The sequence below is a fragment of the Saccopteryx bilineata genome, chromosome 4, assembly GCF_036850765.1.
Source record: "Saccopteryx bilineata isolate mSacBil1 chromosome 4, mSacBil1_pri_phased_curated, whole genome shotgun sequence".
NCBI lineage: Eukaryota > Metazoa > Chordata > Mammalia > Chiroptera > Emballonuridae > Saccopteryx > Saccopteryx bilineata.
Window position 1 is genome coordinate 175,562,841 of NC_089493.1, and position 12,974 is coordinate 175,575,814.

The 12,974-nt window shown below is 55.4% G+C and overlaps 1 protein-coding gene, 1 long non-coding RNA gene and 1 pseudogene across 4 annotated transcripts in view; 2 read left to right on the plus strand and 1 right to left on the minus strand.

Annotated features, from left to right (window-relative positions):
• The window catches only part of SYNPO (synaptopodin), a 40,741-nt gene extending 28,545 nt beyond the window's left edge, over positions 1-12,196 (plus strand). For all 3 annotated transcript variants that reach the window (XM_066273010.1, XM_066273011.1, XM_066273012.1), the window contains 2 exons: positions 2,360-4,713; positions 9,485-12,196. In XM_066273010.1, the coding sequence (XP_066129107.1) occupies positions 2,360-4,713; positions 9,485-10,147 (3,017 nt within the window). In that variant the 3' untranslated portion in view covers positions 10,148-12,196. The remainder of the gene's footprint in view (positions 1-2,359; positions 4,714-9,484) is intronic.
• LOC136336875 (U4 spliceosomal RNA) lies at positions 824-889 on the plus strand (annotated as a pseudogene).
• Positions 1,806-9,818, minus strand: LOC136333609 (uncharacterized). The gene is made up of 3 exons (XR_010731062.1): positions 9,684-9,818; positions 8,424-8,510; positions 1,806-2,144 (listed from the first exon to the last, which is right to left on the minus strand). It is a non-coding gene; the product is annotated as an uncharacterized lncRNA (long non-coding RNA).
• Positions 12,197-12,974: the final 778 nt, after the last annotated feature.

A 12,974-nucleotide genomic window follows, 5' to 3' on the forward strand; every position in this document is an offset into this window, starting at 1 on the left:
CCTCGCTGGCAGGATGCCTAGAAAGACTGTCCCTGGACACTCACTCAGCATGTCATGGCCAGTGCTAATGAGGGCAGAGGAGGAGGGAGGGCAAGGTCAGATTCCTCAAGAACTAATTAGCTCCCCACAGTGGGAGCCAGGCCAGGGTGGGGGAGGAGTTTTCTCAGCCCAGGAGTGAGCTGCTAACCCTGACCACAGCCTGTCCCATCCACCTGTCCATCGGTCCCTTTGTTCGGGCATCCATTTGTTTAGTCACTGTTCCACAGCGCACACACTGAGCGCCGGCTGCGCGTGCCAACTGGGCACTGGGGAGGTGCAGAGAAATGCTGCCCGTGGTGAATTTACTGGTTAATCCCTATGCAGCCTGATCCCTGACCTCAGGCCCCAGATTCCAGCCCCGGACTGGACGCCGAACCCTTCTGTGTTCCCTGTAGGTCCCAAATGGACCTTTTGAAACAAGTATGGGCTGTGGACCCAAGGAGAACTGGTTCTGACTCCAGCTTTGCCACCCTTTACTGTGTGACTTTGGGCAAGTTATATACAAGTCTCTGGATTAGCCCAATTATAACTTTTACAATATTAAAATATTTTTATTTAAATATTTTATTTAAAAATGTTTAAATAAAAATAGGAAGAAACGCTGCAAGGACACAGAAGAAACTAATGACTGTTACCTGATTTGTGGTATGGGGTGCTCGGGGTGGGGGGTGGAGGGACATTTTTCACTGTATAGTTGTTGGTTTTTGTCTTTGAACACTGTATACTTTTTTATGTTTTTTTTTTATCATGTTACTATGTTGCCTATTGTAAAAACAGAAGTGTTAGCTTTGCACAGTGGCAGTATCGTAGCCAATGAGGTTTATCCGAGGCGCGATTATTGCTAATATAAGTGAAAAAAAAAAAAGAAAAAAAAAAAAAAAAACAAACAAAACAGAAGTGTTACTGTGCCTGTTATGAAATGACTATGAATTTGAAAGGGCAAAGGGCCCTAACAAAGGCAGAGGGAAGACACCCCGGGGGCCATTCACGCATTCAGTCACGCTTTCTGAGTGCCTGCTGTACGCAGCTCTGTTCTAGGGGCCTCGTTAGAGGGCTGGACAAGCCAAGGAAGGCCACTGCCCCCTTAGGGCTGAGTTTCTAGGTGGGAGGGGACAGATAATAAACAAAACAGGTAAAGAAGAAAATAAAGAGGTGGGATAGGAAAGGGGAGGGCCCCTCCAGAGAGTGACATTCAAGCGAGTACTGAATAGCAAGAAGGAACCAACCTGGATACCACCTGGGAAAAGATCGTTCCAAGCAAAGAAAACGCTGCGGTAGGAACAAACGTCATTTAAAAATAATGATTTTTTTGGCCCTGGCCGGTTGGCTCAGCGGTAGAGCGTCAGCCTAGCGTGCGGGGGACCTGGGTTCGATTCCCAGCCAGGGCACACAGGAGAAGCGCCCATTTGCTTCTCCACCCCCCCCCCCCCCCCGCCCTTCCTCTCTGTCTCTCTCTTCCCCTCCCGCAGCCAAGGCTCCATTGGAGCAAAGATGGCCCGGGCGCTGGGGATGGCTCCTTGGCCTCTGCCCCAGGCGCTAGAGTGGCTCTGGTCACGGCAGAGTGACGCCCCGGAGGGGCAGAGCATCGCCCCCTGGTGGGCAGAGCGTCGCCCCTGGTGGGCGTGCCGGGTGGATCCCGGTCGGGCGCATGCGGGAGTCTGTCTGACTGTCTCTCCCCGTTTCCAGCTTCAGAAAAATACAAAAATAATAATAATAATAATAATAATGATTTTTAAAAAGATTTTATTTATTGATTTTTAGAGAGAAGACAGAGAGAGAGAAAGGGGGATAGGAGCAGGAAGCATCAACTCGTAGTGGTTGCTTCTCGTATGTGCCTTGACCGGACAAGCCCAGGGTTTTGAACCAGCAACGTCAACACTGCAGGTTGATGCTTTATCCACTGCGCCACTATAGGTCAGACAGCATTTTCAAGAACAGAAAGAAAGCCAGCAGGGCAGAGCCCGGAAAGAGAGGAGAAGGGAGAGGAGAAGGTAGATGAGCTGGGGACGCAGAGGGGCCTGACGACTAGGGTGAGGTGGTCTTCCCGAGTTTGGTAAACTGCTGAATCAGCAGCCTGCAGGCTCTGGGTGAGGGTCCGGTCGATCCTGAAATGGTAACAGGGAGGACTTGGCACAGGTGGTGGCGTCAGAGCTGGGCCGTGAGGGCCGGGTCGGGGATCTTTATGGGGAGAGGGGATTCTAGGAAACTGCGTAACGACCAAATGCCGGCGGACCAGATCCCCTGTCGGAGGGTCTGTCTGTCTGAGCACCCCTGTGGCTCTGCAGCCCCATTTGCTAACCGGCCTCTGTCTCCCCTACAGCGCTGGGCCGGAGCACTAGCCTCACCGACAAGGACCTGAAAGAGGCCAAGGCGCGGAGCCAGCAGATCGCAGCCCAGCTGACCACCCCGCCCAGCTCCAACTCCCGGGGCGTCCAGCTCTTCAACAGGCGCCGGCAGAGGGTGAACGAGTTCACCTTGGAGAGCCACGGCCGGAGGGGACAGAAGCCCAGCCAGGAGTCCCCCAGAGTGCCCCCTGCCAGCCCCACAGGCCATGCCCCAGGGCTCAGCCTGAGTCCCACCTCACTCCCTGAGCCAGGTCCTCCAAGGAACCCCACCGGCCAGAGCCCTGACGTGGGGGTCCCCGGTCACAGCATGGAGGGGTGCTCAGAGGAAGCCAGCCTGCTGCGGCACCTGGAGAGGGTGGCCAGCGAGGAGGAAGAGGTACCGCTCGTGGTCTATTTAAAGGAGAACGCCGCCCTGCTGACGGCCAATGGGCTCCACCTGTCCCAGAACCGAGAAAGCCAGAAGAGTCCACCAGCCCCGCCCCCAGCTGAGGTCCACAGCCCAGCTGCAGATGTCAACCAAAACCTTGCCTTGCCCAGTGCCACACTCACCACACCAACTTCTAACAGCAGCTACAACCTGCCAGCTACAGATGTCAATCAGAACCCCCCGGCAGCTGTCACCCCTCAGAGCCTGCCACTTTCTAGCCCCCAACAGGACTCTTCGGAGGCACAAGTCCCACCGAACGGCACGGTGCCGGATTCTAAGCCCAGCACCCCACGTGCTGGTGGGCAACCCCAGGAACTGGCTGCGGAGGTGAGATCCAGCACGCTCCTGATCGATATGGTGTCGGCTCCGTCTACCACCACCGGCACCTCCCCCAGAGAAGCCGCGCCCGTCTCCAGCTCCGGGCCCCCCGCCCCAGATTTCATGTCCAGCTCCCTGCTCATCGATATCCAGCCCAGTGCCCCAGCAGTGTCAGCAGAACAAGAGATGTCTGGGCAGGCAGCCGCCACCACACCCACCAAGTTGTACAGTGAGGTCCACCTCACACTGGCCAAGCCCCAGTCTGTGGTCAACAGGACGGCCAGGCCCTTTGGGATCCAGGCACCAGGGAGCACCAGCCAGATGGATCGGAGCCCCATGGTAGAAAGACGACATCTTGTGGGGAAGGCCCCGGCTCCCCAGTCCTCCAGCATAGCCGACAGGAGCCCACGGCCACAGAGACATGTGATGTCTCACAGCCCCATGGTGGAGAGGAGGCCCGTGGCACAACGAAGCCCTGCCCTGGAGAGACGCCCGTTGGGGAACTTTACTCCGCCCCCCACTTATGCCGAGACCTTGTCCACAGCTCCCCCGGCTTCCCGGGTTAGATCACCCCCTTCTTACTCTGCCCTGTACCCCAGCTCCGACCCCAAGCCTTCACATCTGAAGGGCCAGGCAATTCCCACCAGCAAGACGGGAATTTTGGAGGAGTCTATGGCCCGAAGGGGCAGCCGGAAATCCATGTTCACCTTTGTGGAGAAGCCCAAGGTGACTCCAAATCCAGACCTGCTGGATCTGGTACAGACGGCTGATGAGAAGCGGAGGCAGAGGGACCAGGGGGAGACGGGCGGGGAGGAGGAGCCCTTTGCCCTGGGGGCTGAGGCCTCCAACTTCCAGCAGGAGCCAGTACCCAGGGACAGGGACAGTCCCACTGCGGCTGAGAATGTTCTCCCCGAGTGGGCCTCTTGCCTCAAATCCCCGCGCATCCAGGCCAAACCGAAGCCCAAACCCAACCAGAACCTGTCCGAGGCCACTGGGAAAGGGGCTGAGCTGTACGCCCGCCGCCAGTCCCGCATGGAGAAGTATGTCATTGAGTCTTCGGGCCACGCCGAACTGGCCCGCTGCCCTTCACCCACTATGTCCCTGCCTTCTTCCTGGAAGTACTCCCCGGGCAGCCTCCGAGTGGCGTCCCGAAGCCCGGCTCGGACTCCACCTGCCTCCCTCTACCACAGTTACCTGCCCGAGAATGGGGTCCTGCGCCCCGAGCCCACCAAGCAGCCGCAGACACCGTACCAGCTGCGGCCCTCGCTCTTTGTCCTCTCCCCCATCAAGGAGCCTACCAGGGCCTCGCCAAGAGCCACCTCGCCCGCCAAGCCCAGCTCCCTGGACCTGGCGCCCAGCCTGCCCAAGGCGACCCTCCCGCGGTCACCTGCCCTGCCTCGGCCCTCCCGCTCCTCACCAGGCCTCTACACAGCCCCCGGCCAGGACAGCCTCCAGGCCACCACCCTGAGCCCTCCCTACAGCAGTGACGTCTCCCCCGCCTCTCCCTCCAGGGCCTGGTCTCCCCGAGCCAAGCAGGCCCCCAGGCCCTCCTTCTCCACCCGGAACGCCGGGATCGAGGCTCAGGTGTGGAAGCCTTCCTTCTGCTTCAAGTAATACACCCCACAGGGGTCCCCCTGCCTGTCAGGACCCTCTCTGAGGACAGCATGGAAAGCAGATGTGGCAGGAAGTGGCACAGGGCTGAGATTCAGGAGTATGGGGACTTAGGGGTCAAGGGCTGACACTGCTACCAGCTAGCTTTTGTGACACTGGGCAAGTCACCTTCCCTCTCCGGGTTGCAGCTGCCTGTTCCCTGCCAGGAGGTGGCTGGACTCCATGTCAGAGGGCTATGAATGAAGTCTGCTACTGGGTAGGAGGGTCTTGGACAGAGAACTCCCAAGGCAGGCCATAATGAGGCCGGGGGCTTCCTCTGGCCTTTGTGAGCTACTGGGATGCCAGCGTCTTGCTGGGGAATGGCCTAGAAGGGGGCGCTAACAGAGGCTTCTGGAGCAAACAGAACCTGCCAGTGCCTGCAGAACAGCCAGCCAAGGGGCTGCCTCCTTTGCTGCCCCAGTGGGGCATCCTCCTGTGGCCCCAGCTCCTAGCGTCTTTCTGCCTATTGCTGGATCCTCACCTCCACGGGTCTGTCTCTTCCACCTCTGCCTTCTGGACACCGTTTCCTCTCTACTGCTTCAGAGAGCTTTGCCTCGGCCTCCACATTTTCTTTTGCTGGATGAAGACTTAGCCCCACTGCTGTCTGATGCGTTTCTTCCTGCCCTTCTGCTCAGCTGCCTCTATCCAAACATCTGGCTCCGCTTTAGGGATAGCTAGAGCAGTTCATCCCAGACCTCCGCCCTGGTTCCACCAGCTTGCCCTCTCTGTCCTGGGGTAGGGGAGGAGCCAGCAGACCCCTGAGAGACAGAGCCCCGCAGAAGGATGTGCAATGTGGATGTGCAGTGAGGAGAGAGGCCCCTGGCAATGTTTCCATTGGCTGTTTGGGCTTCAAGCTCAGCCGATAGCTGCTCAACTGAAAGCAGCCATCGCCGTGCAGTGGCAGGGAGAGAGGCAGGAATGGGTTCTGGTCCCATCTCAGCCTCTCGTTTGCCATGAGACTTTGGACAAGTCATTTTAACTTGGGCCTCAGTTTTCTCTTTTATACAATGGGGATCCTATAGGCCGTGACAGTAGGCTGGAGGATTGAGAGTAGGCTGGTGCTTTTGGAGAAAGGCTTTGTACGTGATGACAGTCCCCTAGGAAGAGAGAGGGGAGGAAATGGGCAGGTGCCATAAGACAGATGGAGAGTAGAAGTCTGCAAGGGCATTCTGGGGAGGTGGGGCTGGCCTGGCTCAGGTGCAGGACTGCCTGGAGACTGTGGGGGCGTGGCCAGGGCTGGGCAGGAGCACAGCGGCTCAGTGAGATGGGATGGAGAAGACCTTAAGGTTTTGAGAAAAGGCTGTGGTCTAAGAGTTTGACACCATGTGTGTCTTTGGGTCTGTTTCCCTATTCGTAGTACAGTGAAGGTATTAGGTCAGGTAGTAGGAGAGCCTCACTACCTCTGAAAACTCTGAAGTGTTGCAGCCCCCCAAAACCAGGCTTTGTATGGGGTAAGAAAATTCAGATACAAGAGGCAGAATTCAGATGAAAGCTTCCCAAGGCTGGGGTCTGAGCACCACCCACTTTCTCTTTCCCAGCCCTATTTCTGGGCTCCCAGTGGGGGGGGGGGGGGCGGGGGCGGTGCCCATGCTGGGCTGAGCCTGCAGTTTTCCTGATCTCCGGGCTCATCTCCATGGGAACAGGGTGCCTTCCCAGTGAATTCATTCTGCCCAGAATGCAGGGGCATACATGGGGAAGCGTGAGCTCAGCAATTCCATGGCAGCCCCCTCCCAGGACAGAGTGAAGCCCCTGCCCCTAGACCCTTGCTCCCTTCGACTCCTGAGGGCCAGCCGTGGAAGAGCCACCCTCCGTCCTGCAGCACCTGCGGCCAGGCTGGCCGAGCTCTTCCCCCAACTTTGTTTTCTCTCCTGTTCTCAATACACTCTGCCTCAAATCTGTCTTGCTGCTTTCTTTCCCCCGTGCTCGCTGGCTGGTGGTCAGGGCTGTCTCCCTCCTCCCTGATTCTGGCCTGGGAAGTGGGGTGGGACTGCTCAGTTACTGTGTGTGACTGTGTGGTGTGTCTCCGTGCTGCCGGCACCTGCTGCATGTCTGGATCAGCCCTGGGGACAGATGTTCGCTGGCCTGGAAGTGAGTCGCCCTCTCTCTTCCCCAGAAACCAGAATCCTATGGAAAGCACGTTTTTCTGCTTTCTCCTTCCTACAGAGTTTGGCCAGAAGGTTTTAGAGCATGGGGGAAACCACAACCTCTTACAGTTCAGGTTTGTTTAAGAGGAGAATTTAAATAGCTAAAGACATACACTTTCTGATTCCCTCAGTACCTCCACCCCCCATCTAAATCGGGCCATTTCCCATGTCGTCACTGCCTGCCTCCAGAAACCCTGTTTCCACCGTGATGGAGAGGAACAAACTGGATTCCAGTCCCAGTTCTGCACCTGACTGTGTGACCTTAGACAACCCCTTCCCACCTCTGGGCCTGTTTCCCCGTCCACGCAGTCAAAGGCTTGCAGACGGTGGTCTGGGAGCTAGCTCTGTCTGGCCTCTGATCTCCCCATGCCTTCACCCCACACATGTGCCCTGCTTTGGGGCTGGTACTGGGTTAAGCGGATGTACTTTCTGAATTTTTAGCCATTTGTATTTCAAAGTTCTGGTGTATACTGGTGAGATCTTTACCAGAAAGTGAACAGCTCCGATTTCATACAAACACATAGGCCAGCCATGGCAGTTCCGATGAGGTCAGGCCCTGGCCCACCTCCAAATGATGAGGAGCTGCTCACCACTGCCCCCAACATTCCAATCCAGGCTTGAGAAGCCAATCCTGTTACGCCTTCCACTTGCTGGACCTAGCCTTCCCCTTGTGGCTACCAAAGGCAGAGACAACCCCTAGAGATTATAGGCAGTTATCACAGTTCTCTCTGTCTTAGAGATTTCAGACAGTATCACCAGCCTACTCTTTTGGCTAAAGAGCTGTGGTTGCTCTGCCTCAATGCATGCTGATGGGCTTTGATCACAAACCCTTGGCCCACTTCCCTCAGCTGGGCTGACCACAAGCTTCCTGGGATGTTGCACAGACAGCAGCCTCCAGTGTGTCTGGCTCACATACAACTCTGACCCTAGGAGTAAGAGTGGCTGACCCCATGCTGAGCTTTAACTTTCCTACTTGATGACTGGGGCCTTGGGTCACTTCAGCATTACCGTCCCATGAAAAACTCCTTTTCAGACTGCTGTACAACATGTCTCTTCAAGTTAATAGGCCCAGATTCTGAGAATGGACTCATCTAGTAGCTGTTACATTGGAAAAAACATAGTTTGTCTATTGCTTCCTTTTGATTGGGAGAAATTGGATTCTGACTGGATGAGAGGCTGAATGGCTTGGCTATAGCTGATTACTGATTGGATTAGTGGATGGATGTTATGGATGGTTCTAAATATTGATTGGGGAGGAGGCACTGAATGGACTGGCTAGTTCTGGACTCTGAGAGATGACTGGTGGTGAATTTGAATCAGACTGAAGGCTGAGTGGACTGGTTTATTGCTTGTATCTGAACAGTTGGATGGTTTAGCAGATACAAGTGGGCTTGGAGCCCCACTTTCTGTACTTTCATATCAGTTCCAGCTTTTTAAGCATGATGTAGCCTCAAGCAATAGCCACACACGCACACACACTGCCTGGTGGGCAGAACATACCGGATAGTTTTTACACCTCTGAACTTCATCTTTGTCCTTGTACAACAGGTGATGATGCCAGCTACCTCACCAGTCTGTTGTGAGGACCTAGTGAGAGACAAAGGATGAGAATGTAGACTGGAAAGTCCCTCACAGTAGGCAGGAAACAAACATGACAGTGTATAGCAGAGCAGTGCTTTATGCCCTCAAAGATGTCCACACTCTCTACCCCGTGCCAGCAAGAAGTCCAATGAGAGGAGTGTGCTGCCTAGGGAGGTACGACCCAACTTTCTTTTGTGTTTCCATCTGCCAGTGGAACTTCCTCCCTGCTCCAGGCATTCAAGGACAGATTAGAAGGTGACCATGGCAACATGGCAATGGGATTGGGGCTGAGAGGGCCTTTGCCTAAGTCCAACCTTAATAATGATGATGAATATTTGTTTTTAATTTTTGGATAGTACATCCATACAGTTCAAAAACCTAAACTTACATAAAAAGTAATAGATTAATAGCCTTATTCCCATCCCTGTAGCTGTGTACCTTGCCCTGTTCACCCATTTCCTAAGAAACTACTTGAGTTAGTTTCCTGTGAATCCTTCCAGTATTTCTTTATGGTAACTGACACCTAAGGAGCACTTCCGTTCTTCCAGGGAATCTTCTAATACATGTAATATTCTTTTACATTAGTTATCTCATTTAATTCTCACAACAACCCTGTAGATACGTGCTGATATTAAACCCCCACTTTAAGAGGAGGAAACTGAAGGTCAGAGGTTTCCAGTTGCTTCTGCTGTTGAAGCACTTGCCCAAGTTCATTCTATAGGGGTCTGTTTCCAAAGTGAGAGTTCTTAACCATTAGTCACCTGCCTCTCTGTTAACTGCAGGGGCAGGCAGGGTGGGCTTTTTCAAGCATCTGGGCTGAGAACGGAGGCACATACATTTCATTGCAGGCACTACCGGACTTGACTCACTGGCTTCCCTGACTCTGCATAAGATCAAATCAAACTCGGTCCCTTCTAAAACCCCGGTATGGAGGACCCCGACACTAACGCTTGCCCCCACCCTCTCTGCTCTCTCCACAGGACCACCACGAGAGTCGGCCCACCTCCCCGCCCTGGACGCCGGGCGCGTCCCGGCCACCCAGCAGCCTGGACGGCTGGGTGAGTCCGCGGCCGTGGGAGCCCGGCCGTGGAAGCAGCATGAGCAGCCCCCCGCCGCTGCCGCCGCCACCGCCACCCATGTCTCCTTCGTGGAGCGAGCGCTCGGTATCCCCGCTCCGACCTGAAAACGAAGTGCGGCCCCCAAGCCGCCAACTGCAGGCTCTCCTAGCGCGAAACATCATCAACGCGGCCCGGCGCAAGAGCGCCTCCCCGCGGCCAGCAGGCCCCGAGAGCCTGCGGCCCTTCTCCCCGCCCAAGATGCCGCCGCCACCGCGCATGCGCTCGCCGCAGCCTGCCCGCCCCGGCCCGGCAGCTGCCCCTGGGGCCACGTTTGCTCCTATACCGCGGAGCCCGCTGCTGTCCGGGCCCTCACCCTGCGCCAGACCCCGCAGCCCGCTGCCCGCACCGTCCAGGCCCTTCCCCTATCGCCGCTCGCCCACGGACTCAGACGTGTCCCTCGACTCCGAGGATTCCGGGGCGAAGTCGCCCGGCATCCTCGGCTACAACATCTGTCCCCGTGGGTGGAATGGGAGCCTGAGGCTCAAACGTGGCACCCTCCCCACCGAGGCGTCCTGCACCACCTAAAGTTTCCCCTTGCCTCCAACCCATTCCTACCCCAGGAGGGCCAAGCTGAAAGACAACTGTCAGGCTTGGGAGATCTTTAGCACCACATCCCCAAGAGGTCGGGCCTGTTTGGAAAGCCCCAGAAATAAGGGGTCAGAGAGGAGTGTTCTGGACTTGGGGTAGGGGGTAGTGACTCAAGTTTGGGTTCTAGCCCTAACTCTGTCATTCAGTTGTGTGAATATGGGCAAGACCCTCCGTCTGATCCTCAGCTTTCCCGTCTGTTTAATGGGGCTTTGGCCAAAGCAATCTCCAATCGTCTAAATGCCCCCTTCTATACATACATACACATACACACACCCTTGGAAGAGGAAGGATGTTGTATACACGGACTCCTGGGCTTGCCACATTCCAGGGTTCCATACTCCTCCCTCCCTCCCTGGCTCTGCTTTCTGGAGTCTGGCAAATGAGGGGTGTGTTCAGAAGATCCTAGGCCTAAGTCCCTGTCCAGGTCCTGGCTTGACCATCCGCCTCCCTGGCTCTAAGTCCCAGGCAATAGCAGCTGTTTTCCATCCCTCCTCAGACAAGCTCTATTTTTACCATGGTGACCTTTAGAGAGGTCTCCCAGGCCAGCTCAAGGTGCCCTGCTCCTCCTCCAGAGAGAAGAGGCAGGAAGAGTCCGCCTCCCAGAACCCTCTTGCTGTCTCTGCCCCAGCTCAGAATGCCCAGGGCATCTTATCCGCAGCCAGAGAAGAACGCTGTAAGGCAGTGGTTTCCCCCAGGCTTAGGACTTGGGCCTCCAAGAATGCAATAGGTGCTTACAACCCCTTGATCCCTTCTGGGCCCTTTCATGCAGCCTTTTTAGAGTTGATATGGAGCTGCTAGCCTGTGGCTTTACCTGATCGCCCTGAGGTTGAAGTTGCCCATACAGAAAGAGGGAGGCAAAGAGTTCTTGTTATGGGAGGTATGCAAGCAGTGACCAGATGCATAGAGGAGAGTCTAACAGAAACAGATGGCTCAGATGACCTCTAAGGACTCTTCCAGTCTTGAAATGCATCTCACAGTATTAGGAAGGGCGGGGGAGTAGTGTGGAGGATTGGCTGGGCAGGATTCAGGGGCAGGTGAGCTTGGGTGGGTGAGCGAGCGGTTAGACTAGAGTCAACCTGTTTCTGGTTCCTTAGGAAGTACCCACTCTTCAGTTCTAGGCCCCAGCATTCACATCATGCCCAGATGAGCAGGCACTGTTCTGCACATCTCTTTCCCATTGCACTCTAGCCTAGCTAGTACCTGGTGCTCAGTGACCTTGGGGAGCCTGGCTGCAGGCTCTAGCAGGTGTTTGGTGGCTCTGATTCTAGTTCCCAGGAGGAATGTGGCTAAGCTCCAGTTTTCCAGAGTTGGCTGGGGGTGCCGTCTAGAGGTTCAGAATATCTGCTTTAGGATATTAAGTGAGGGGTGTGGGTGCGGGAAAGGTGTTGGAATTGGCTGAGGATCAAAGATATACAGGTGAAAGGATACCAGTATGTTGCTAAAGATGAAGGACAGAGTGTGATTTTGGGTTAAGGTAAGTCTACCCCTACCCCAACTTGTTAGACCTAGAACCCTTAAGTGAGGCTAAGAGAAGCTGGGGGAAGGATGTGGGTGGGATGCTTTGGAATGAAGTGATCCGAGAGGGTTCCTAAGGTCTAAGGATTGGAAACACAGGCCCTGTTGGTGGGAAGATGAGAGGGTGCTCCAGCTTGGTCAATGATGAGTGACCACATATACCTAAGTCCTCAGCTGCTTCAGGGTCCCTTGTAGCATGGGAAGACCAGCTAAGACCTGTTTCAGAGAAGACTTGACATTCTTAGGCCACTGGCTGATGCAGTGGCATAGAGTATCTACTTCTACCTGCATTTCCACAGAGAGCCAGCAGGAGGCAGCCTTGGAAAGCTGCAGTTCTGTTTGGCTGTTCCCTCCCCTCACTACTTTCTCCCCCTAGTCCTCTCCTCTAACCTACTAGAGATTGCCTGTGTCCTGTCTCTTGCCTCCTATAGAATTCAGCTCTGGCCCTAAATAAATGCTTCCTGAATCCTCTGCCTCCTGGATCATTTTTAGCTGTGCCTAAAGCCCTTCCCTTTCCCCAACTGTGGGACAGTCCATGGCACTCTGGGTGGAGAATGTTTGACATATACATAGAATGGGAGCTTGGGAAGTAGCAACCATGAGGGGAGACGGGGCACAACAGAAAACTCCAGGCCATAGAAGGGGTTACTGTGTTGAAGTCGCAGTCCTGTCATCTACAAGCTGGGTGACCCTGGGTAAGCCCACTCTAGGCCTCAGCTTCCCTACTTGTGTAATGAGTGAGCTGGGCTAGGTGATGTCTCAGAGTTGTACCGCCCAGGCCCTGACCACAGGCCGCTGTCACTGGAGTGGACAGGGCCAAGCTGGGACAGGGCCCAGTGCTCTGGGGCTGCTTCCTCATGGCAGGTCAGGGCTCCAGGGAGGAGGAGGAGGTCATGTCCAAGTCCAGACAAACCTAGGGAGCTCAGGACTCAGACCGTTAGGAGTGCTTCTCTCCTGATGGGGGCGTTCTTTACCAGAGAAAGAGTTGTGGCCCCACTCCCAGGTGAGACCAAGCCTGCCCTGGAAACAGTCCTCCCCTTCCTCTCCAGAAGCCCAGTCCCTGCAGAGGCTGCGCACAGGAACTTCAGGATGAGGAAGCCAAGCTCAGGGGTCCACAGCAGAGTCCAGGCTTCTTCCTAAGGGGTCAGAAATAGGCCCTTAGACGGTGTCCCGTCATACAGGTACAGATGCTCCCTGCTCTGACCCAGCGCATCCTTCCAGTCCCACCTTCCAGGAGAGTGGTTGTTAT